Source organism: Pipistrellus hanaki (genome assembly GCF_964339955.1).
Source record: "Pipistrellus hanaki genome assembly, chromosome: 12".
NCBI lineage: Eukaryota > Metazoa > Chordata > Mammalia > Chiroptera > Vespertilionidae > Pipistrellus > Pipistrellus hanaki.
Genome location: NC_140514.1, coordinates 19,771,244 through 19,798,808, shown reverse-complemented (window position 1 = coordinate 19,798,808; position 27,565 = coordinate 19,771,244). Strand labels below are relative to the sequence as shown.

Below are 27,565 nucleotides of genomic sequence, written 5' to 3'. Positions count from 1 at the left end.
CACATACAAAGGCATGATGTGAAAGTGAGTATTGAATGGTCTTGTGTTTTTATTTCTTTCCAGATGTGGTAATTCACCTGTCTACCGCTCTCGTGAAATGGCAGCTCGTGCCTTGGTTCCATTTGTTATGAGAGACGAAGTCCCTGCTACTATCCGAACTCTGTTGGACAAACTCCCCAATTGCACTGACCAGTGTTTCCGGCAAAACCATATTCATGGGACGCTTCTCCAGGTAAGTAAAGTTGCTTTGTGTGACTTCTGTCAAACATCACAGGGTAAACTTTGGTTTCTCATATAGTGTTAGCAGATGAAGATTTATTGCACAAGCTTTTAACTTTATTCACAGAACTTTTTCTATTGCTGAAAGAACAAGCATTTCTTAGGTGTATTTTTTCTTTTTTCATTACAATCATGAGTACAGTGTCACACTGTAATTCTGCCAGGTCATCTGTTGCATTAAATTCTGTTTTCTACAGTATGCTTTCCCATTTGGACTTACCTCCCTGCACCAGATAAAATTGTGTCTTTTCCATCAAGTATGTCTGTGGAACATTCTAAGATGCTCCTTGTTCAGGGTGAAGTTGTGAGCATTCCTTGAAAGAGAGATTAGCCTGAGAAGTACAAGGAGAGTTGTTCATGGAAATATCAGACCCTGCTTTCCTATTTTCTCCATGCTACAAAGGAGACTTCTGTTTTTAATAAATAGACTTCTTATTGGAACTTCTTCTTAAACCCTAACTATAAACTTGGGGACAGGTGGTATTGGTGAGGAGGTCTAATGTTCACGTGTCTGTTGTGGTCACTCACCATGGCTGGGAGTGGGATTTAAATATTAGATCATGTTTCTGATTTGTGAGCAGAGTTGAGAAATGGCCTTGATATTCCAATGTATCTTATAAGCTAGAGGTCTACACTGCTGACATGTGAAGTCAATGGCACGGGATTCTGCAGCCAGGCTGTCCGAGTATAAATCTCAAATCTAGATATGCACTACCTGCACATCTGTGTCTTTGAGGATAATAGTAGTGTATACCTCATGGGGATTTGGTGAAGACTAAATGAATTAATGTCTATATAAAGTGATTAGAATTCTTAGCATCGTACCTAGTACATAAAAAATATAGATATATAAATAGTTATTATTGTTATTATCACAGTTTTAATGAGCCTATGCTATAATGAAAACTAATATTTTTAGTAACTGATTCCCTCTAGGTGAGAATGCAAGAAAGACCTATATTCTCTCCTTCCTTCCTAAGTTGTTTGATGTATTGCAAGAGTATTCACTGAATTCCTCTTACAGACTACTATGTCACAGTCAAAACAGTTCCTGCATTAAAGGAGTCAAGGCCAAGAGAAGACCAAGAAATGGGCAACCATAATGTTCTGTGCTAAATACCAGGGGGACACATAGCTGGGCCACTTAACTGGTCTTGGGGAAGTCAGGGAAGGCTTCCCCAAGAACGTGGCATCTAAGCAGAGAGCAGAAGTTAGTCAAAGGAAGCGGGAAAAAGAGTCTCCCATGCAGACAGAACAACTTGTAGAAAGGCTCAGGGTGGGTGAGAAGTCAGCCCATCTGAGAACTGCAAGTTTGGGTGAGACTGAAATTCTAGGTTGGCAGGTCTCAAACTGCTCTCAGGACTTCTTTAACCTCTTAAAAGTTATTGAGGATACCAAAGAGCTTTTGTCTATCAATATTTAATGAGAAACTAAAACAGAAGATCTTAAAACACAAGATCTTACAAGTACACATTCCATTAGTCATTAGAGTGATGTCATCATCACATACCTGTAGCCCTCTGGCAAACTCCACTATACACTTGTGAAAGAATTAGAATAAAAGAGAAAAGCAATGTCTTAGTATCATTTGGGAAAATGTTTAATATTGCAGACCTCCTGAAAAGAATGTATGACCCCTGAGGCTTCCAGACCAGATCCTCTGGGCTATGTTATGTACATTGTAGACTTTGGTGCTTTCTTCAGTATAAACTCTTAAGCACTCATCTTTCTTGGTTTTCACTATATCCCTGTGATAAAGAGAGGAGCAGAAGTTATTATCTTGGCTTTAAAGATGGGACTCTGAGGCCCATACAAGTTAGATCTCTTGATGCTATCAGATTGCTGCTTCTTTGAAGGGAAGGTGCTGGCAATAATGAGTAATGCAGAACAGGCTTCTCAGAGATCCCGCGATTGTGCAGCTGAGTTACAAGGAAGGCTCAGATTGTTAGGGAGAATTAGCCATCAGATTTTCTTTATTGAAGATCCGCTCTTGGCTGAACTTTGTCAAAAGTGGTGGGGTTGGAATTGCTTCTTTGGCTCTTCACCAGTTACTCAAATGGGCCTCCCGGCCGAATTTCCCACACACACCACCAGTCTGCCCAGCAACAATACATGTCCCTTCCTCTGTAGCTGGGCTGCGTTTGACATCCTCAAATTTACTTTTTCTGCTACATAAAATATGAAACAGTATGGGAAGGTAAAAGCCTTCTGATTCTGGGTGGTTGTGGCTGTTGCTCTTGTTCCTGAGTGCTGGAAACTTACAGGGTTTGTTAGGGGGGGCGGGGGGGACAATAGTATGGTTGTTGGGTGTTGGGTATTGTGCTCATGTTTGTCAAGTAGATTCCTGTCTTTACCAAGATTGATTTATCCTCTGGTTGAAGAAAGGAAGTCAGATGCACGTGAAAATCTTTTTGTCATGTCCATTGGGATGTCTCATCTGTGTTGTAATAGTTCTATTTCATTCACCCTGTTGTTCTTTATGGGGAAAGCTTATGATAAGGGTTAAGATTGGGGGTGGGGGGCACACGACTCTTTTCCTCTTTCCTTTCTACAGCTTATGGATTCCTTCTCCACATAAAGCCACCTTTGGAATCAGTACAAGGCCTGCACCTGGAAAAGTGATGTTAGGGATTGAAAGGAATGATAATCTCCATGGGACTTTCAGAGCCAGCTAAGTAAATATAAAATGGTTGTTTTTGCAAAAGCAGGAAATCATTTAGTAATCAGAAAACAAATTCTTTCACAGAACATTTTCTTGAATTATACATTTTTACTTCTTTGATAAATGTTTACATAAATATATCAAACCTCAGAAGTATTTTTATAGTATACTTTAAAAACGAGAAATATGCCGACCTCTCGATGTTCCGGGTATACGGAAGAAAGATTTAAATTATAGGACATGCAAAAAAATAAAAACCCATGAGATCCATTTCTTAATCATTGTAAAAACCAGAGGTTCCTAATTGCAAGGTTGAAATGGACTGGAAGTAACGCACACCAGAGAAGGTGAGATTATGCAGCAGGTTTGCAAGAGCCAGTGGTAAATGACATTAAATCTCAATAAAGGCTAGATAAGAGCCATGGACATTACCTCATTTGGGAACAGCACTGGCAGGGCTACCCTGTCTTTTAAATAGAATTAACTGTCTGTTTTTGTTGCCAAAATTCTGCATGTTGGGGCCTTAAGATTATTACTAGGTGACTTATCAGACCCGAGAAATCACACTGGAGCCCAAAAATGTTCTTTTATGTTGAGGAAGAGTTTGGCCAGCAACCACAAAGAAAGAGTCATTCTGATTCTTGGGTATTTAACTTGCCTTTTGGTGTTTCATAAGGAAATTTATGCCATTTGAAGTAAAAGTTGGGATTTTGAGTTTTGTTTTTTTCATTTCCTGTCTATTTTGGTTCTTTTTCTGATGGTATAAACATAAAAAGGTGGTCCCTGCTCTTTCTCTCCATTCTTGTATATGGGTTAGGTACAGTGGGCAGTTGAGGCTATTTAGCTACTGTGAAAAGCAGAAAAGCCACTTTTGTATTTTATCTGAACATTCTAGGCAAAGGCGTTCTTTTTTTTATTTAGTTAATGCAACTAATCAACACAGTTCTTCACATCCCTTTGCGGTATTAAGCATTCTCATTTTCTACCAGCAGAATCTGTTGAACACTTTTCTAAAAATTTTTTATTCTCCCCAAGTTTGGAGCCTGATTGCTGCACTTTTAGAATTCTGAGTGGAAAAGGTCCCACTTTCCTGGCTGTGGAGCTAAGAGCAGAGCTGCATACTTGGGTTGACATGAAATATTAGCCAGGGATGCACTTCAGACAGCCCGGGCCCACGCGTTTGGAAAGTCTGCCATAAGAGAAGTAAAAGGAACCTTTTGAGCACCTCCTGCGTTCCACGTGAATTGCATATGTGATTTCGTTAAAGCTCTCAGCAACCAGCAAGGTAGGTGCTATTCCTGCCAGACACACACACACACACACACACACACACACACACACACACGCCTCCCTCAGCCTCCCAGCCCGGGCTCTTGACGAGAAAACTGAGATCAGTCTGAGAGATTGACTTGTCGCAGAAGTAGCCTGGGGAAGAGAGAAAATGTCAGACTCTGGAGCCCCTTTTCTCTTTAAAACGTGCAGCATCTCTGATAGTCAATGTGAATCCAACTTTTGATGCTTAGGGAAACCAAACCAAGAATCCGTCTTCACTTTGTTTTTAATTCCTTGTCACTCCATTGGTCTCCTTAAATCTAATTTGATATGATGCTACAATATTGGAAACGAAGTCCATTGGTATTATACGGAGGGACAGAGGAAGTCAGTGAAACCCCCAGCAGCTACAACTGGTAAAAGACTTTTAAAAGCACTTGTTGTGCTCTAGCTGGGTAGGTCAGTTGTTTAGAGCATTGTCCTGACACCCCAGTCAGAGCACATACAAGAAGCAACCAATGAATGCGTAAATAAGTGGAACAACAAATCAGTGTTTTTGCCTGATTGCTGTGGCTCAGTAGTTGACCTATGAACCAGGAGGTCACAAGCCCAGTTTGCCAGCTCTATCCCTAATTGGGGGCATGCAGGAGACAAACTATCAATGATTTTTCTCTCATCATTAATGTTTCTATCTCTCTCTCCCTCTCCCTTCCTCTCTGAAATAAATAAAAATATCTTTTAAATCAATGTTTCTCTTTCTTCCTTCTCTCTAAAAATCAATAATTTTTAAAAATTTATTAAAAAGCACTTACTGTAGCTTTCTTCCTTCTGTTCCTCTTTCTCATCACTTCACTTAAGTCTCCCATTTAATACTCCTAGCCTAGAAATATGGAGTCCTGCTTTGGAAGCTAGGATATAGCCAAGTTCATAGTTGCTATACCTTCTGTCATCTTTAAGGGTTATGACAAAACCTCTGAAACAGGGGCACCTGCAGGAATTGTAGATTTTAGGTCTGGGAGCTGATGCAACCATGAAAAAGTAGTCAAGATTGGATTCAATTCACTGGACACTATAATACGTTTGCCCTGTTCTAAGCATGGCTCTCACCTGCCAGTGTGGGAAGTTGTGGGTTAGAAACCAAATGAGCCAACTAAACCTTCAGGGACCAGGGAGCATATGAGTAACGGATGAAGATGAGGCAAAATCTAAAGCCACCACACAGGACATCTGGCATAAAAGAAGACTGAAATGAAAGTGATTTCCGCATTAGTCTGTAACACCAGTTACACTCTGTAGTAGGGCTAGAGCTAGGGACTCTTTGGGGGTGAAAGCAGGGGTAATGATCTGGGAGGGACAGCATGAGGACACAAACAGTTATTGTCTTTGTGGAAAAGAAAGGAGAAAGCCAGGAAAGGAAGGTAGACCGATTCAGCCAGGAGTCACTAAAGGAGTCACTGGTCAAGAAATGGAGGGATAAGACCAGCCATCTTTCATTCTCTGCTACGAAGAGAAGCGGCATCGAAAGCAAATAGAAAATCAGTGCTAGAGGTAGCCTTAAGTAGAAATTCTATTGCAGTTTTCTAAATAAGGAAACGAATTTTTTTAGGAAAAAAAAATTAAAACTAATATTGTTGCAACAGAACTTATGATTATAAGTATAATTTAAAAGAATCAATTCCATCTTTTAAAAATATGTCCATTTAAGACAGCACCTTGTGCTTAAAGAATTTCAATATCTTTTTCATATTTCTTAAAGATACCAAATTGTGAAACATAAAGTAGAATGCTCAAGCTGTCTAGAAGTGGAACATAACTTGACAGATCCCATTTGGTGACTTAGGTTGGCCTATCTCCATTGTTGTTTATTTTATACACAGAAAATATAATTTCAGGATGGAAAGTCAAAAACAAAAGCCTGGAATTATGCTGATGCTGGAAGTTATAAATAGTCAGTGTGCTCTTTCTCTGAGGTGAGTCATAAAGAGAATGCTCACTCTTGTGACTTGTGGCTGGATTCACTTTTTCATTTTGAGCGCTTGTGTTTGTGTGAAAGGAGAAAAATCTTATTGCTAGCAAGACCCCAACCCAAAAAGGGCTAAAGCAGAGCTTCTCCAAAGCTGTGGCTGTGCATGCATCAAATATTTATTGGTTCCTTCGGCTCCCAGGGCTTAGCGGGCTGGGGGCTCCAGGCAGTTACCTGCAGCTGGGAGCAGCAGTATCTGTTTACCCCCGAGTGCCAAAGAAAGATTATTTTATACGTGTGCTTTGACATGAAAAGAACTGGGAAGCACTGGGCTTTTAAAAAGGAAAGAAAGAAAGACTAAACCCTGTTAAACCTTACTTTTTGGCAATTGCCTTTTTTCTGGATATAAGCCTAGAAAAGTCATTTTTAATTAAAAAGCTACATTTGAAGATGAATTAATCCCTTTCTTATAAATATCGAAAGGCTTTTATTGGTTTGTGTTTCTTAGGGAGTGCTTGCCAGGTCTGGAGGACAGCTCTTAGCTGCAAGGGCCAGAGCATGGCTGCAGGGCACCATCGCTGTCACTGGCCAGGGTCCTCCCGCTGCGCTGTGATTCTCCGAACTCACAGCTTCAGTCAGAGTACATAGAATTTAGAGTTTTGTCAGTTCATATGTCCCCAGGTTTTTGTATTATTCAGAATTAAAGTAGAAGATGTAATGGTGAAAAAATTGTACACACACACACACACACACACACACACACACACACACACATATATATATATATATATATATATATACACACACACACACATATATATACCAGTTATTCTATGTGTGTTTATGAGTGCCTATGGAGACTCTTCTGGGATTATTACTATTCCCATTATACTGATGAGAAAACTGAGAATGAGAGAGGTGGAAATTTGACTAATGTTATGCAAAGAGAAATGGTCAAAAGTGGAGCTGGGATTCAAAGCTTTCAAGTTTGTGCAGTCAACCATTATACTATACCATTTCTGTGGGTACGGGAAAGAAGTTTTTTAGGCAAGAATGACTCTCTGGGGCCTTGAAAATGTGGGGTGAAATGGAAGTTGACATGGTCTGTTTATTTGTTCGTTTGGCAGCTGTTGATTGAGCACCAACATGCCAGGTACTGTTTTAGGTGCTTGGAATACATCAGAGAACAAGAGACAGGTCCTGGCTCTCATCGCTGCTGTCACAGAGCTTAAATTCTAGAAGGAGACGGCAGTAGTACATGATATTATAATAAAATTTATGCTACTTTATGATAATAAGCACTAGGGGCTCAGTGCATAAATTCATGTGGGGGTGGGGGGGAGGGAGAGTCCCTTCAGCCCAGCCTGTACCCTCTCCACTCTGAGACCCCTCAGGGGATGTCTGGATGCCAGTTTAGACCGGCAGTCGGACATCCCTCTCACAATCCAGGACTGCTGGCTCCAAACTGCTCACCTGCCTGCCTGCCTGATTGCCCCTAACTGCCCACTCTGCTAGCCTGATCACCCCTAACCACCTCTGCCTGCCAGCCTGGTTGTCCTTTACTGCCCCCCCCTTTCTGGCCTAGTCACCCCTAACTGTCCCACTGCTGGCTTGGTTGCCCCCAACTTCCCCTGCCCCCCTGCTGACCTGGTTGCCCCCAACTGCTCCCCTGCTGTCCTGGTCATCCCCAATTGCCCCCCCCCTCTTCCCTCACTGGCCTGGTCACCCCAAAATGCCTTCCCTGCCTGCTTGGTCACCCCACGCAGCCTGCTGTTCAGTCATTTGATAGTCCCTCACCATCCCCTGCCTGCCTGGTCACCCCATGCAGCCTGCTGTTCAATTGTTTGGTTGTCCCTCACTAACCCCCCTTCCAGCCTTGTTGCCCCACACAGCCTGTGTTCGGTCATCCACCCTATTGTTTCTGTCGTGATAGCCTCTGGCTTTTTATATATTAGGATAATAAATGAGTAAATTACATTTATTATAAGGTAATAATTGCTGTGGGCAAAGAGAACAAGTAGAGTAGGATAAGGGGAATCAGAAATTCATATGAGAAAGGGGCAGGTGATAGTATTAAATAAGGTATCAGAATAGTAATTGTTGAAAAAGTAACATTTGAGCAAATCCCACCAAAAGACAAAGGAAAACTTTTTTAAAAAAAGAATAAACATCTTTTCTCCTGAAATTGAGTTGGTTTCATGTCTGTATATTTGATACTGCCTTTAACCAGGGAGAAGTGTCCACAGAGTTGGCAATAGTGGATAAACAAGGCCAGGAAGGATGTCACTGCTTGGGAAACCTGTGTGCTCAGTATTGTCCCATGCTGGATGTGGAGGTTACTAGGGACTGCATGAAGTTTTTTCCCCACAAAAGCAGAGTGAGTCAGTCAGTGGGTCCCGTGAGTTCAGGAAAGTGTTCATCACAGCACCTCCTCTCCTATATTTAGCTGTCTGTACCTGTATATTCTTTTACTTAGCAGATAGTTACTGAGTGATTATTTGTGCATAATACTATGGAGGTACCATGGAGAATACCAAGAAAAGTTAATATGTAACATTCTCTGCCCTCAAGAGATCTGTGAGCTGCAGTGAAAAACAAGCTTACCACATCATAAACAGGTACACAGAAATACCTGACTGTGCTGTGTGCCAGGCGAGTGGCTGAGAACACACATCTGAGGGGAGAGCGAGAGGTGGCTTTGTGGGGACATTGAGTCTTGGGATAAACCTTTAAACTAGTGTTCTGCTATTGAGACAAAGGACTTGGTGTGAACCGAGGCACAGAGCAGGGCATGCAGGAGTGTTTGCAGGGGACAATGAGTACACCAGTCTACTGGCTCCAGGAGGGTGTCAGGAACAGATGGGATATGTGATTGGTAAAGTGGGCAAGGGTCAACATGTGAGACCACAAATGCCAGGCCAAGACACTTGGACTCTGCAGGCCTGTGGACTTCAAATGCAGGGTGCAAGACAGTAATGCATAGGGCAGAAAATGTTGACATGTTATTTCTTTTCTTTCATCCTCTTAACTATTATTTTGTATCTGATGTATAATGTGCATAGCATATGAATAGAGTAGTATATAATTTCTTAAATAAGTATAAAAGCTGGGAGCATGTACTCAAAGAGCTCATTCTATAATGTGAGTAAGAGCTAAGTTTGTTTTCCTTATAGGTCCTATATCTGGGACATTTTGGTCCAGTTGGTTTCTGTGCCTCCACGTCTTCCTCTGTAAATGGGAAGGTAAAACTACCTGATAAGTTGGTTGTGAGGATGAAATGAAATAATACACAAGTAGTGCTCAGCAAGGTCTCTGCATATACCAGGTGTACCAGTTAATAATGTAGATTTTTTTTTTTTTCAGTAGATGGAGTTACACAAATGTTGATATATTAAAGCGACTTAATATGTATGCTATTTTGTTGTATTGACAACAAGCTTCAAAACTTCATATGTCAAATTTTCTGAAGATTTTAACATAGATATTTTTACGCTTAAAAATGTTGAATTTTGTGGCAAAAAAAAAAAGAGCATTTGTGGGAAGTTTTAATTCATTTATTTTGTAGAAAAGTACAGCTGAAAGTTATATTCTTTGGAAAGCTTATGATGAACATGCTCCATCTCAATAATTGTGAATGCTGGTTTAAATGCTTTAAAAGTGATGATTTTGATGTGAAAGACAAAGAACGTCAAGGTCAACCGAAAAAGTTTGAAGACCAACAATTACAAGCATTGGATGAAGATGTGTGTCAAACTCAAAAACAACTTGCAGAAAGCTTAAACGTTGCTCAGCAAACAATTTCCAATCATTTACAAGCAATGGAAAAGATTTTAAAGAAAGGAAAATGGGTGCCACATCAACTGAACGAGAGACAAATGGAAAACTGAAAAGTTATCAGTAAAATGTTACTTCAACGGCATGAAAGAAAGTCTTTTTCGCATCCAATTGTGACTGGCGATGAAAAGTGGGTTTATTTTGATAATCCCAAGTGCACAAAATCATGAGTTGACCTAGGTCAACCATCAACATGGACTGCAAGGCCAAATTGCTTCAGAAAGAAGACAATGCTCTGCGTTTGGTGGCATCAGGAAGGTGTGGTGTATCATGAGCTACTAAATCCAGGTGAAACCGTTAATACTGATCGCTACTGTCAACAAATAATCAATTTGAAATACACTTTGATCATGAAACAACTAGATTGTGCTGGAAGATACAGCAAAGTAATTTTGCTTCATAATGATGCACTATCACACACTTCAAACCCAGTTAAAGATACGTTAAAAGATCTTGTCTGGCAAGTATTAACCCACCCACTATATTCACCAGACCCTGCTCCTTCAGATTACGTTCCGTTCTGATCGATGGCACACGCACTTTCTGAGCTGCACTTCAAAACGTATTAAGAAATAGAAAATTGGGTCTCTGAATGGTTTGCCTCAAAACAAGAAAAGTTCTATTGGGACAGTATCCACAAATTACCTGAAAAATGGGGGAAATGCACATTACTTTGAATAAAGCACTTTTGATGTTTCTCTTGAAATTATCATGTTTTCTTTGATTACAAAATCTGCATTATTAACCTGTACACCTGGCAGTAAGTGTTCAGTGAATGTTAGTTGCTATTAATTACTACTTGGTGCTGCATCTGCCACTGCCACCACCACCAACCCTGATACTAGTTTGTGATCCAAAATGTGAAATCCACTGATACAGGTGGTGAATGAAAGACTTTGAGCTAAAGGAAGCTGTGTCTTTAAAAAATTAATGGACATTGAAATGATACTGTAAAAATTGTGAGGATTCCTATTGATATGTGAGTGTGTGCATAAAGGAGAAATAAGTCAATTTTCAGCAATTTTGACTTTGTATGTGTACATGCTCCACAAAAGATTCTCTGCTTAGTGTTCTCTATCTTCCTGTAGATTATATTAAAGATTATAAGAGCTGAGATTAGTTCTGATTTTTAAGGGTTGAGTTCCTGCCTATTGGGTTGTTATTTCTTGCACCTGTTTTGTTTTGAATTACACTCCCTCCCTCCGACCCCATCAGAAACCTGATGAATCAAGAAGGGAACACTGTCACACTGTCCCAGACAAAGGAGTCTTTTAGCATTCCAAAGGGGGATCTGAAGTTCAGAAACTGAAAGGGAGATATAGGATCCTCCTAAATAGATTAATCTAGCACTTTTGCAAGTTCATTTTTCATCTTGGAAGACCTGCTTTCCACCCCCTCCTAGCCTTATTGTTTGATACTTTTATGACTGAAGATAATTCTGAGTATACTTTCAAAACACAGCAGAACAAAACATCACGCTGTGGACACACTAGCAGGCTGCTGTTGTTTCCCAGAATTCTTATAAAATATCTGATGGTATGTGGTCCTGTTACATGATGCACTTGGTTTGGTGGGTCTCCAGCCCATGCAAACAGCACTATTTGTTATGTGTTTTTGGATATGCCAAACTAACAGGAAAAACGCAGTCCTTCCTTGTTTTATTGAGGATGCATTTTTTGAGGTAGCACAGCATGTGTATGGGCTGCATAGCCCTTGGATTTACTGAGAGCACCACAGATACTTCAGTGACTGAGGCCTCGTTGGCTGTTTAAAAGCATTGTAGTTGAGGATAGCCAGACAATTTGGCAGCCACCCAGAGGTCTGAAGGAAAATCAGCCCACGGGCCTAAAGGAAAGTTTAAATAAGTAATAAAACTTTCTATTTTAAACCGTATTATTGTTTGTGACACTCTGTACTGTACATCTCTAGCCCCTCCACTCTGTCCTTTCAGGCAGTGGCCTGGTTATTTTTTGTTACAGGGACTGTACTGTGCATTGTAATATGTTTAGTAGCAACTCTCCAGTAGATGCTAGTACCCACCCTCTCAGCTAGGACATCAAAAATGTTTCCAGATATTTCCCCATATCCTCTGGGAGGCTGAATCACCCTTAGTTGAGAACCTTGATCCCGTGTAGACAAGATGTGATGCAGCTCTTTTAAATACCAGTGGCCATGAAAGAAACCCTTCCTGATCTATGAACAAATTATAATTCTACAGACTGCAGTGTGCTATGCATAGGAATAAGGAAAAGGAGGGGAATATACATCACTAAGGCTGGGGTTCTCAAAAGAATCATTCTCCTCCTCTTGTTCCTCCTCTTTCTCTTCCGCCTTTCTCCTTTCTCCTTCTTTTTCTTTGTTCTTTTTCTTCACTCCTCCTTTTATCCCTCCCCTCCCCCTTACTCATCTGTTGAGATGATCATATGATTTTTATCTTCCATTCTATTCATGTAATATGTTACATTTATTAATTTACATTTGTTAACCCATTCTTGCATCCCAGGTGTAAATTCCACTTGATCATTGTATATGATCTTTTTAATGTTCTGTTCAATTTGTTTTCCTAGTATTTTGTTGAATATTTTTACATCAAAACTCATCAGGATATCAGCCTGTAGTTTTCTTTTCCTTTGTAGGGTCTTATCTGGCTTTGGGTAATACAGGCCTCATAAAAGACATTGGGGAGTGTTCCCTCTTCTTCAATTCTTTTTGGAAAGGTTTGAAAGGATTGACAGTAATTCTCCTTTAAATGTTTGATAGAATTTACCAGTGAACCCAACTGCCCTGGGCTTTTCTTTTGGGGAGGTCTTTGATTACTTACTCAGCCTTCTTACTCACTATTGGTCTGTTTCATTCTTCTGTTTCTTCCTGAATCATTCTTGATTGGTGTCTAGACATGTTTCCAGGAATTTATCCATTCCTTCTAGGTTGTCCAATTTGTTGGCATACAGTTACTCATATAAATGCCTTTCTTTTCCTTGTTTATTTCTGTGTTCCACTGGACATTCAGATAATAATGAGTTTATTCAACAAAATTACATATGTGTCTAGCTTCTAGAGTAGTGCCAACCGTTCTGACTCCCTGGCTACCCTGGACCCCTTCAACCCACCTATGGTCCCATAGCCTATCCTCCGCTTTTAGATGATTAGATTCATCTTTTTTCTTGTGTGTCGTCTGTATTGCTTTTCCCAGTTAGTAGTTCTGTTGTAATATAATAGTGTTTTGAGAAGAAAGGCTCTGGAGTAAGACTATGTGGGCTCGATTGCCCGCTCCACTGCCTGCTGAGATCTCTTAGCCTTCATTCCCTCCTTTGTAAAATGAAGAAGCAAATAGTGTTCTGGGATAGTTGTGAAAAATAAATGAGATAAAACCAAGTGACTCTAATGGCCAGATCTTCTGTCTCCAGAAGAGGTGGGGAGAGGGGCAGACTGTTATTTAGGGCAGGAAGGGGGTCTTTCAAAATTGTTCTAAAGCCTCATTGGTTGTGACCTTCTCTGTGTGCAGATGAGTTCCATGATCACTCGAATACAGCATGCTATTGGGGATAGTCTAAATCCCCATATGTTCATTCACTTCTTTTGCCAAGTCAAGGAAGACTCTTGCTTTCCTGCTTCACCCCCCACTTATTTTTCTTGTTATGAAGGGATGTGTGATCTATACTTGAAAGGACTGCACTCTGGAGAGTGCTAGGTATGCACAGGTATCAGATGCTTTAATATTGGACCCATGTTTGTATTGAAGAGGTGATCCTGTACTTTTGCAAGTATCTTGGTCATTCCCCTATTTGAATTCCTTTTTAATCTTAGTGAAGTACAGTTGCTAGCGAGGGGGACATTTTTCATTAAGTTCCTCAGAATCATATTTCCCCAAAGGGAACTAAAGATGTTCAGAGTTATTTTTATATCAAATGAGTTTAACGTTCTCTTTTTTTAAATTGTGACTCTGAAGAGTTTACAAGTGCCAGAAAAATCCATCACCTTTGTTAGTCTTCAAAGAGAGCAATATAATTAGCATTTTAAACGTTCTGTTTGACATTTTTTCCATTATTCACTACTTAAGCCTTTTAAAAAGATTTTCCCCCCATGTAAATGGTAAGACAGGTTTTACTTGTAAGTTTAAGTCAGTTTATAGCAAATAGACTTTATGCCTTTCCTTTCTTCTTGGATTACAGGGTATATAGTGATTTTTATATCTAACATGTTTCTAAAATACAGTTGCAGTTCCTGTTTTATAATTGACTTTTTTCAAGCATGTGAAATATTTATTAGTCCAATTAACAATCTGTTCTTTTTATACTGAAAAGCAGTACTCATTGATCAGTCTACTTGAGAGAAAATTTAATTAACAGGTTATATTTTTCAGATTTTTTTTTTACAGAACAGAAATACAGGGCAGTAATTAATGATTGAACATACACGTGTGTGTGTGTGTGTGTGTGTGTGTGTGTGTGTGTGTTTAAGCAGTGCTAGTTCAGCCTTAGCTGGTTTGACTCAGTGATTAGAGTGTTGGTCCTTGGACTGAAGGGTCACAGGCTCAGTTCTTGTCAAGGAGACGCACCTCATTTGCCAGCTCAATCCCTGGGACAGGTCGGGTACATGCAGGAGGCAACAAATGGGTGTGTCTCTTTTACATTGATGTTTCTGTGTGTCTCTTCCCCCTTCCTTCCATTCTCTCTAAAAATCAATGGGAAAAATATCCTTGGTGAGGATTAACAAAGAAAAAGAAAAAAAATGAAGTGATAGTCCAAATAAGCCTTTCCCAGGATGTTGTAGTGAGCCTGTAACTCATAGTATAAAATAAATAATCCATAATGATATAAATAAATAAAATAGATAAGTAAACAAATCAACGGGGGAGAAGAGACAAATCTCCCAGGCAGAAGGATTCCAAATAATTTATGTAGATACTCCCTCCTTCAGAAAGTGACACTTGGCCTCCTTTCCCTCATCCCCAGAGAGTGGGCTACTCACAGTGACTTGCTTCCTGAGCGTGTGGAAGGAGGGAGGATGGACACTTAACTTCAGAAATCTGGCAAATACTACTGCTAAGCTATGTGCTCAAGACTAACAGCAACAGGAATAAGTCATGTTGATAGCATGCACTCTTTTTATGATATGAAAATGGTATGTCACCTCTGTGGTCTTCCTTCCAATGACTCATAATCCTAGTCTAATAATAAAAAAAAAAAATCAGACAATCTCAAATTTCTTACAAAATTTCTGACCAGAACTCCTCAAAACTGCGAAGGTCATCAAAAGCAAGAAAAAAGTCTAAGAAACTGTCTCAGACTAGAGGAGCCTACTGGGACATGAGACCTAAATGTAACATGCTAACCTGGATGAGATGTTGGAATAGAAAAAGGACATTAGATGAAAAACTAGTGGGACCTGAACAAAGTGTATGCAGTTTAATAGACAGTAATGTACCAGTTACTTCCTTAGTGTGACAGATGTACCATCTATATATATAAAAGACCAGCAACTGGAATGGTGGAATGACCAGAATGACCAGTGGCTGTGACGTGCACTGTGACAACCAACCAGTTTGATCCAGGCCCCGATTGGCCCCCAACACACCAATTGAGGGTGGGGCTGACCGGCCAATCACCTGTGGCTTCTTCCCCTGGCAGCCTCTCCCCACCTCACCCCTCACTGGGTTCAGCCAGACCCCACCCATGCACGAATTCATTCACCAGGCCTCTAGTAGTAACATAAGATGGTAGCAGTGAGGGATATACAGAAACTTTTTGTACCCACTCTGCAACTTTTTGGTATATCTAAAGCATACTCTAGAGTAGGGGTGTCGAACTCAATCAGAGAAGGGGTCAAAACCTAAAATCCAGCCTAAATCGCGGGCCGAATGGTTTACTGAACAGTCATAAACTGACAATGTCATAAACTGACAGCGGAGTGCAGTGATGACAGCGCGGTGCGGGCCACATTGCAAGGCCTGGCGGGCTGGATTTGGCCCGCGGGCCTTGTGTTTGACACATGTGCTCTAGAGCAATGGTCGCCAACCAGTGGTCCTCGGACCACTGGTGGTCCATGAGGTCTGAAAGGTTGGTGACTGCTGCTCTAGAGCACCCCACTTTCCAGTCCTCTTGCTTAGAAAAACAGATTTTCTTCCTCATAGAGTAGTGATGAGTAGGGTAAGCATTACTATGTGTATCTAGATTGCCAGGGCCTCTGAAAGGGCCCTTCTGAATGTCAGTAATTACTGACATCTAGCTCCATCTGAGTGTGGCATTCGGGCCTCTGTTTGGAAAGTAGCAGCAGAGTCCTCACTGTTGACCCCGAGTAGGTATTGGTTGTTTTGCTTCTAAGTGGGATATACTTAGGCATCACTAACTTAACACATGGCCCTCAGTACTAAGACTGGATGTTTAGAATGTGGATATTTATCATTATTCAGGGCACCCTGTAAATCCCTAACACCACATTCATTTGGGGCAGGGACATTAGTTCTGTGTGTTTTTAGCTTTAGAATGAAAGAGGACTTTGAAAATGCGTTGAGCAAAATGGAGATCATTTTTGAAGAGGAGGTGATTTTCATTTTAACAAATTGTCTGTAATAACTGTGTATGATACTAGATGAGTACTAGATTTATCAGGGTGATCGCTTAGTAAGCTATATAAATGTCTAATCATTGTGTTGTATATCTGAAACTAATATTGTATGTCAACTGTAATTGAAAAAATTTTTTTTAACTTTTAATTGTCTTATCTCAGCTGCTTATAGAAAACAAATCATCATCAGAAGGAGCCTTAAAAAAAAAAAAAAGGGGGGGGGGGCGAGGGTCTTCCAGAGTGTATGCAATAGGGTCTTTGTACCATGCAGTCTCAACAGAGGAAGTTCTGCACTTTGTGCATTATCTCTATATTCACACCAAATAGTAGAAGAGAGTATTGCTGACTATGTGTAGAACCCTTAGAGAGGATAAACAGAGAAGGGCTGTGCTGTTTTCTACAACTACAGCTTCATCCATGCTGTAAATATTGGCTCCAGGAGTTTACAACATTGATCCAGCTTCAGGGGCCCCTTTTAATCTGAAACAGCTTGCAGTTGGGTGGCATTTCTTGTGTTGGGCTGTGAACACTGACACCAATTTCACAAAATTTCCTGCAAAATGCTTTTGCTTGCATGTGCTTTGCTTTATTCCTGTTCTTGGAGACTTGACCGGTACAGGCCCTGTGCCGACTTTCCTTTGCTGTCTCACCACCATCAGCAGTTCTGTAATGGGATTAACGGGATACCTCAATTTCCAAAAATAGACAGAAGTTCAAGAGGTTTACTGCCCAGCAGAGGGAAGTCAAAATAACCAGCGTTGTATTTTTTTGGCATACGGATTTTCAGTTTCCCACATTGGGACCTTATACATAGAAAATAAAGTTACAAAATTTTCCTCAGTGTAAAATTCTAGCTCACTGTCCTCCACTTTAACTCTCTTCTTTATTGGAAAGAATTTTGTATAAGGTAGATTCACTTTGGATATCATCCAATGACTGAAATACCAAGCTACCATGATAAAGAATAAATAAGACACAGACCCCACAGTATTTACCATTTGGAAACTAAAAATCATTGAGAGGATGCTGTTTCATTATAGTTACATCATTTCTACTTGGTATGCACAATTTGTAATCTAGAACTGTTTTTATTGCTCCATTCTTAGAGTTTCATTGACAAACCAGATTATTTTTGGATAGCAGTTTTAGATCTAGGCAGGCTGGGATCAACATACTCCTTTCTCACTTTCTAGATATTTGGCCAGGGCAAGTCACTTAAATTTAAAATTGAAGCTTAACCATCTACACTGCATGGCCAGATTATTATGATCTCTGAACGCATAATAATCTGGCCACTCAGTATATAAAATAATGATAGTATATAATTTGTAAGGTTGATATAAGGACTAGAGATGTTATATGTACAAATTTCCAGTATAGTGGCTGCTGTCATGGTATAGTTTCTTAATAAATGGGAACTGTCTTTTATAATTATTAATATAAGTTTTAAAATACTATTATAAAAATTACTTAACATTACCAAGTAGAATAAAAAATAAATTAATGAAGAGCTATATTGTGTTGTGGGGGTGTTTTTTTAAAATAAATCTTCATTGTTCAGATTATTACAGTTGTTCCTCTTTTTCCCCCCATAGCTCCCCTCCATCCAGTTCCCACCCCATTCCATGCCCCCCTCCACTGTCCTTGTCCATGGGTATAAGATTTTTGTCCAATCTCTTCCCACACTCCCCATATCCCATCCTCCTGAGAATTGTCAGTCCACTCCATTTCTATGCCCCTGATTCTGTTATATTCACCAGTTTATTCTGTTTATCAGATTTTTTATTCACTTGATTTTTAGATTCACTTGTTGATAGATATGTATTTATTGTCACTTTGTTGTTCATAATTTTTATCTTTACCTTTTTCTTCCTCTTCTTAGAGAATACCCTTCAGCATTTCATATGATACTGGTTTGGTGTTGATGAACTCCTTTAGCTTTTTCTTATCTGTGAAGCTCTTTATCTGACCTTCAATTCTAAATGATAGCTTTGCTGGGTAGGTTCTTGCTGTTCATCACTTTGTATATTTCTTGCCACTCCCTTCTGGCCTGCATAGTTTCTGTTGAGAAATCAGCTGACAGTTCTATGGGTACTCCCTTGTAGGTAACTGTTTTTCTCTTGCTGCTTTTAATATTCTCTTTGTCTTTTGCCCTTGGCATTTTAATTATGATGTGTTCGATTCCGGTCAAGGGCATGTACATTGGTTGCGGGCATATCCCCAGTAGGGGGTGTGCAAGAGGCAGCTGATTGGTGATTTTCTCTCATTGATGTTTCTAACTCTCTATCCCTCTCTCTTCCTCTCTGTAAAAAAAATCAATAAAATATATATTTTTTAAAAGAGTGAAATTTTCCTAGATTACAGAGAAAATTGCATTAATATGAACTTTACTATTTTAGAATTTTGTTTTTATACTTCTGGCATTAAAACTGTACTCAAATGTAATTGCCTTTATGAATGTTCATTACAAATGAATCTTCTGAATTTATTTAGGTTTAGTTTAAGAGAAATACTACTTGGTAGTCGTTTTAGTGTAGTTCATGATATTTAAATAATGGATCAGCAGCTCTTTAGAAGTTATTTTTGTTTTAAAAGACTGCTTATGAATTCAAATTGGTCTTTTTACAATTATTCTGTATCCAGAAAGTGTTGATGTTTCTTAGATATTTGCCCCTGATACGTGCACATTTGTTTAGCTGAGCACATCATTATAGTAGCCTACTAAGAAAGAAATGTATATTACGGAGGAGGTGACAACAGGCAGTTAAAAGATCAGAGAATGTGTTTGGATGAGTGTGATAAAATCCCAACACCCAGGCATGAGCGTCTCAACCATCAGAAATCCGGGATGAGTTGTATATCTTGGGCCTGGGTTTTATAATCTATCACTAGCTTGTGGAGTTGATATTTCAGTAATGGGGAAATTTAGCACATATAGATAGCTGCTAAAATGACAAGTGATTTCACAGTGTACTAGAACAAGGAAATGATATTGGACTTTCTTAGCAATTAAATGACCAAATATATGTGGAGGTTTGGAAAACAGACCAAAATGATTTGATCTATAGCCTGTAAAACTGTAAAACTGTTTCAGTTGGAAAAACTATGAAGGTTTAATTCATTTTGTTTACTGAGGAGTTGAGTTCAGGGGGAAGTTTACCAAAAAAATCAGTTTGAAAATCAGAGTTAATGATCTTTCCCTTTGTAGTAAACTTGTCTTCATTTTTTTTTTTAATAAGAGCATTTTCTTATTTTATATTTTGAAGGTTCATCCCTCCCCCAACAAAAAAATGAGTACCTCTAATTCTTATATTTCGATTACTCAATATCTGTTAACATTTAAATCAGTGTGGGAAAAGAGAGTGAATGTTTCCTTTTGACCACAATGCTCAAGAATGCTATAATGTACATTTTAGAACAAACATGATAATAATCTTAGGTAATGGAAGCATTTGTTGAGTTATATTATTACAACTAAAAACTATATAATTAGGGCATGTATAAAAATTCATCAATCTGTACACTTCATTTGGGGCATGTTAAGTGATATTTCAGTTTTTTTAAAAAAAACTTTTAAGAGTGGTGGCCAAGGTTTAGAAATTGTGTTTGATAATTTGGGGACTTGTACACTCTCTATAATACTACAAAGAGGAGGTAATTGATTTAATTTTTTTTTTTTTCTCCAAGAATCGAAGCTTGTGGTTAATTAAAAAAAAAAAAAAAAAAAAAAAAAAAAAAAAAGAATATTTTTAAACTTTACCTTCAAATCACTCTAAAACTATTTGGCACAATTAAAGCTCATGCCTGATAAAGGATATGTTATGGGCATGATTTTTAACATTCACTTCAAAGCAGAAATGTAAATTCATTAATCTCATTCTTTTATTGTGATGTTAGCTCTTTTGTTACTGCAGAGTTTACCTTGGCCTGAGAGCTGGCAATTAAATGGCACAGTGGAGGTTACTGGAAAACATTAACTTGTTATTGTTAGTTGACATAGTGCTGAGGTTGATGGGAAGTAGAGTTTATAAATAGCCTGGTCTATGCATTGATTTAGAAATCTGCTCAGTTTCAGGGATGAATTTCATCAGACAGGCCATTCATTGTTTACATTTGAAGCTTTTTATTTAATGGAAAATGGGGTCATCCTATTGAAAAATAGAATGCTGAACACAGCTGTGGTACACGCCCCCAAGAAACTTGTTTTCAGTGGTAACTTCTTGAATAAATCGGCTTCCTATTGTTTGCTCAACTTTATTTTTCTGAACACTACATAATTGGTAATATTGCACTTTTTAGAAAGAGTCCTACATTTCTTCCTATTGACATTTATATTTTAAACTAGAATGGTCTTCATGTTTGTAATAAGTATGTTTTAAAATAAGCATCCTTGAACTTCTTCCTTGTGTGTCCATGCCTAAAAGCAGGCTTGCTACTTGAATTTTTATGATAAGCTATCAGATGCAAATCATTAACTGAGATCTCCTCGCATGATGGTGGGAAGAACTCAAAGCAGTACTTCCTTGAGATGAAAGAAAGTTGACTCTTTTATGAGAAATCTAGGCAGTCAGACAAGGCATAACAATAGTTTCTAGAAATCTGGCCAAATCACTGAATAATTGCTTTGCTCTTTCAGGCCAAGAGACAAACCTAAATTTTCATTCTCATTCTCATTGACCTGATGGAGAGGGAAGGAGGCTGTGTCACTCAGATGCTTTTCAGGACATGGAGTCTAAAACTTTTTTTTTTTTTTAATTTGGGTGGTGCCTGTATTGATCAATCAGTAATGTTTTAATTTAGTTTCAGTTAAATGCTCAATACTGTGCTAATTAATAATTAAGCACTGGGGTGGATATAAAGCAGTATAATTTTATCACCAGAATCTTGTATGACATAGGAAAAATAAGCAACAAATCTAAAACAGAAGAATTAGAATACAAAATTACAGAGTATTAATTTTAAACCACATTATCAGCATGGCTGAAATAGGTAGAAGCTTCATGACTAAATTCTAATTAATTCAGGCCATCTGGCTATATACCTTCAGACGTCTGGTTGTTACGACGCTGACAAAAACAGGCTGATTTAATAGGCTGCCAAATGTTTCCCAAACTTACCTGACACAAAAGTTACCTGGGCTGCTGTTTAAAATACAGATTTCCAAGCTCCTACCCTAAAGATTTTGATTGTGTGGATCTGAGGCAGGACCCCAGAATCTGCCTTTTTACTGAGCAAATAGGTGATTCTAATGGCGAGGCAAGAGTGGAAAACATCAGGTAAGAGTGGAAGAGAGGAAGGATTCAGTGTATAAAACTGAGTTACTATAGATACAAGTGATCTTTTCGTCAGGTCCAGGAGATAAGAGAGATTTACTACCACTACCCCCATCACCCCAAGGCAGGAATATCATACATTTCTAGGTAATTTGCCTTTGAAGATAAAAGACAGTGAAGGGCAATAAGAAAATCTAGACATTTCTAAGCTCAAATTCTTAATGGGCAATAAAGTGTTCTGGGTTTCTTTTCATCACTTACTTTCTTCTGCTCTAGGAAGGGTGCTCCTGGCCATTCATGTAGAGAGCAGGCAGGCAGACATGAGTGAGAAGGAAGCATTTGAAATAGCAAATTGGCAGATGTGAGGAAAGACTCTTCCAAGTTTAAAGGGCAGCTGGCAAGACTGACCCAAGGCAGGAATGGAGGAAGCAGGAGACCGGGTGAGCTGTTTAGTAACACAGTGTTTTGTGGTCAGGATCAAGGGACATGAAGTAAGAGTCGTGGGAACCCGGGACAGAGATAACAGTAATAACTGTGCACAACACATTTTATAAGGAGCAGGGAGGTCAACAGTCCTTATGACAGTCTCATCCAGAGCAATGGAGGGAAAGTTGGTTATATTATTTGAGTTTTACAGCTGGATGCCTAGAGGTTTTGGGAAAGGTGTCTTTGCTATAGTGAAGTAGAAAAGAAAATAAGTGAATTAGAGCCCGTAGATATTCTGACCTATGTTATTAGGTTGGTTAAGGAGGATGGAGAAGAACAGAAAAGGAACTTGATGGAATTTAAGTTGGTGAGTTGGTGAAATTTTGAACAGATTTCAGCATAGCTAAATGAAAGATAGAGTTATCAACAGGTTTAAAAAGGTGGTGTGGAGTGGGGATAATGAAAGGGGCTAAAATATTGAGCAGGTTTTTGGCATGAGCAAGGAGAAGAATATTGCATGGGAGGTAGAGTTGAAGGTTCTGCACAGTGTATGATATAAAACAAACTTTTGTATCTCCTTTGGTGATGTATAGAGACATACTGATCATAAAACCAGTCTCAACCACATCTTCTCTGGTAAGCATAATACTTTTTAAAATAGTCTGCAATGGAGATAATTTTTAAAAATTAAACTTTGTCTCAGAGTTTAGTCTAAGGTGGTGTGTCCCTCTCCTTGCTGTGTTGTAGAGAGACTGGCAAAGCAGTGGACACTAGAAAAGCAATAAAACAGATTATTACAATCTGCTCAGACATTCCAGTATCTCAGTGTACATGAAAAGTCCTCCTTCCTCTACAATTAGTACAACCAATAGCTTGCCTCTAATGATAGACTTTGCTATTTTTAATTAGCACCTGATGCTAATTTTTTAAGGATTAAAAGAAGTCAAATGGGATTCTAAGGGTATCTAATTACTGCAGTCTCACAATAAGTTGGTACTCTAAAGTAAATGTGTAGTTCACTCACAAGGCTATTTAAAATAAAAAAACTTTTTTTAATTACAGTTGACATACAATATTATATTAGTTTCAAGTGTACACCCTCATGATTAGACATTTATATTATAAGGTTTTTTTTAATAGATGGAGGACCTCTGTAATTGGAGGATGTAAAATATGTCCCAGAAATGATACTGAATACATTACAATATTGAATATTGGTGACTTGAATGTAGGACATCTTTTAAAAACTTTAAAAATTTTAATTGTGATAAAATGCACATAAAGTTTACCATTTTAACCATTTTTAACTGTTTAGTAGCATTAAGTACAGGGGAGGGCAAAAGGAAGTTTATGGTTGTAACACAAATAAATAATATAATAATAAATAATATAATAATTAATAAATAATGCAAGTATAAACTCTGTACGCATAGCTGTAAACCTTCTTTTGCCCACCCCTGTATTCACAAACGATGTGCAACCAATCTCCAAAATTTTTTTATCTTGCAAAATTGAAACTTACTAGTATATACCCATTAAACAGTAACTTCCTATTTCTCCTTTTTCCCAGTAACTCCCTATTTCTCCTTTTCCCCAACTCCTGACAACAACCATTTCTGTTTGTTTGAGCTTGAGTGTCCTTGACCACACTCATATAAGTGAAATTATACATATTTGGTTTTTGTTACTGTCTTATTTCTCTTTCCATAATGTCTTTAAGGGTCATCTATGTTGTGGCCTGTGTCAAAACATCCTTCTTATAGCTGAGTAATATTCCACTGTGTGTAATATGCCGCATTTGTGTACTCATTTATCCGTCAGTGGACACGTGGGTTTCTTCCATCTTTTGGCTATTGTAAATAAAGTTGCTATGAAATAGATGTACACATGTCTTTTTGAGACCCTCCTTTCAATTCTTTTGACTATATACCCAGAAGTGGAATTGTGGGATCATACAGTAATATTATTTTTTATATTTTGAGAAACTATGGTATTTTTTCCATAAAAATATAGAGAATCCTAATTTCTTGTTTTAGTTATTAACTTCATTGGAAATCTTAATGGTTTGTGTCATGGCCGCATTTTCCTCCAGTATTAAGAGGTATTATACATAAAGTTAATATTCCTCGTCGCATTCTGCTACTATGTTGTGCATACCTCTCCTCTTCACCCACCTTCATACTCTAATCCTATCCAAACAATTGAATATCCTTTATTTTTCACTGAAATTGTTGGGAGGTGTGAGAAATAAGAAGTCCCAGGTGGTTATAGAGGGTTAACTACCAATTTTATGTATGCAACTTCAAATTCACCCTGGTCTCTTTATCTGTGACTTTTTTCTAAGTAAAACTCCACTTTCTTCAGAAAGTTAGCCACTTCAAAGGTTTCTGAGTGATTTCTATTTTCTTGATAGCTAAGATTCTACCTGCTATGGAGACATGATTCATTCTATGAGAGTTCACCACTAATTTCAAGAAGATTGGGAGTAACTACTATATTGCTTTTCTTTTTTTTTTTTTTAAATCAAGAACCTATGTAATTTTAAATACATTTATATACCTTTCATAGAGGACTACAATGTAAGTCCATAGGCTTTGCTATGTGAAATATCCAAATATCCATTTTATGAGACTAATATACGCAGGAAGGAGGCTGCTTCCTTTGACTAAAATGCAAGCCAATTGGCCAGATTAACCCAACACATGCCATGGTGGAAGCTAAAGTACTTGTTAAAGTATTACCTGATTTGGGTCATTCAGGAAATTTTAGGAAAATAAGAATGCATTTATTTAGTAGCTTATTTTGACATGGTTGCCTCTCTGAGGCAGGAAACAGAGCTGGAAATCCTACCTCGGGATTTGTGAATTTACGGAGCATGCTCTGTTGGAAAGAGCATCAAGAGGTCATAGCTGTCAGATGATATCTTTAAGGGTTACCAGATTGTTTTTCTGAGACACTGAATGGCACAACTTACTCTTCAATGTACATCACATGTGCAGAAAATGTAGCTTATGACAAAAAGGGCAAACTTAGAGCGTCAGTCTGCAGACTGAAAGGTCCCAGGTTCAATTCCGGTCAAGGGCATGTACCCCAGTAGGGGGTGTGCAGGAGGCAGCTGGTCGATGTTTCTCTGTCATCGATGTTTCTAGCTTTCTATCCCTCTCCCTTCCTCTCTGTGGAAAAATCAATAAAATATATGTAACAAGGGGGCGGGGGGGGCAAACTTGTAATGAGGATTGTGCTTACACTTCTCAAAGCACCTGAGGGATAATCATTAATTTATCCTTGCCATACCCTTGGTCATTGTTATGAACTATAGTAAGATGATTAGTCGCAAAGTACTATTTCTGGGAAAAATCACCAGAGACCATTAAAGTATAGCTAAGGAACATTACTGCAGCAGGCAGAAGTCCAGTGGCCAAGCAAAAACAAGTGCCAAAAAAGGACATAATAAGCAGGTACCCCTGAGAAGTAAGAAAGCTGCTAAATAACTGAGAACTAAATAAACATAGACAGGAAAACATAGATACCCCAGATGAATGGAGGCAGTGAGGTGAGTTTCCTTTCTACACCAACACAGAGAGATGCCTAAAATGCACTGAAAAATTAAAATGACACATGAGGCATCCATTAACAAGGATGACCAATCTTTAGAGAGAAATTACAAGGTACTTTTCACATCAGTTATCTTTTAGACTTAACAATAATCTCATGAGGTGAATTATATTGTTAGCTTCATTTTATAGATGAGGAAATTAAAATAATTTTCCCAAGGTCACCAGCTAGGTCTTGACCACTAAGGCTCTTGCAATAAGCCAGGGTTTCTGCGCCTCGGCACTATTGACATTTGGGGCTGGATAATTCCTTGTTGAGAGAGGTTGCCCTTGGCATTGTTGGATGTTTAACAACATCCCTGCCCTCTACTCACTAGATGCCAGTGGTGCCACCTTTCAGTTGAGACAACCAAAAATGTTTCTAGACAATGCCCAATGTCTCCTGGGGGTAAAATCACCCCAGTTTTTAGAACCACTTGTCTAAAGACTAATGTTTCTCAGTATGAATCAAGTGGGTGTAACCTGTTGTCCCATTGTAATCAGTCCCAATATTTGGCTGGGAGGGCTTGTTCTCTTAGAATTTTCCTAAAACGAATCCTCGTTGCCCTCCAGCAATATGGTGAAAGGGGATAGGCCAAAATGGGTTTTGGATGGTTACTTGGAGTCATTGTTTCACTCAGCCATTTATTCAACAAATAAACGTAACAGTTCTTGGGGTTTCATAAAGGCGCCAGTCTTTGAACTGAAGTAGGTTTAGAGGGAAGGCGATGAGTTTCCTCAAGATGAGCTTGGAGGCGGATGAACCCATGTAGATAACATGACGGCATATGTTAGTAGGCTAGGAAAAGCATGCTGTCAGCCCACGCCACAAACATATTCCAATCTCAAGGACTTGCCTTCATTGGTCATCTTTGTAAGCCAACCCATTTGCAAGCAGTCTTGGTGTTTACTTTCACTATATTGAGTTAACTATTGCCTTGAAAGTACTGTTTATCTCAGCCCACATGGTAATTGACATAAATTTAAAATCAAGTCAACAAACGTTTGCATTCCTGTAAGGCTCTGTAGGAGATAAAACAACATGGTTTACATAAAAAGATAAATAGCAATCAAGGCAATATATCTTAGGTGCCAAATGAGTGGTTCAGATAATAAATACTATGGGATGAGAGGATGGAGAGATTTCCACAACCTAGAATTGTCGAGGAGAACTTCACAGAGGGAGCCGATGAGCTGGGCCTTACTGGATAAGTAGAAATAATGTGCAGTCTTTATAACAGACTGGGAAGCACACGATTAATGAACACAGCATCCCATGTAAAAAGTACCTTTTAGATTTTTGTTATGTTTATCTTCACCCGAGGACATTTTTCCATTGATTTTTTTAGAGAGAGTAGAAGGAGGGGGAGACAGAGAGAGAGAGAGAGAGAGAGAGAGAGAGAGAGAGAGGGAGAGAGACATTGATTTGTTGCCTCCTGCACACATCCTGACCAAGGTTGGGGATTGAGCCTGCAAATGAGATACATTACCCATGACCAGAATCAAACCTGAGACCCTTCAATCTGAAGGCCTATACTCTATCCACTGAGCCAAACTGGCTAGGGCTTGATTATTATTTTAATGCACCCATCTAGTTTCATTATTTTGAAGTATATCTGATAACAGATATGAAATCCAGTTAGAAGTGTGCCCATGATGATTGTCCAGAGTTTGTCAGCTCATCCAAGAAAATTCC

At 38.8% G+C, this 27,565-nt stretch overlaps 1 protein-coding gene across 4 annotated transcripts in view; it reads left to right on the top strand.

Moving 5' to 3' along the window:
* The window catches only part of THADA (THADA armadillo repeat containing), a 279,146-nt gene that overhangs the window by 150,880 nt on the left and 100,701 nt on the right, over positions 1–27,565 (top strand). For all 4 annotated transcript variants that reach the window (XM_084901467.1, XM_084901468.1, XM_084901466.1 and 1 more), the window contains exon 29: positions 64–232. In XM_084901467.1, the coding sequence (XP_084757593.1) occupies positions 64–232 (169 nt within the window). The remainder of the gene's footprint in view (positions 1–63; positions 233–27,565) is intronic.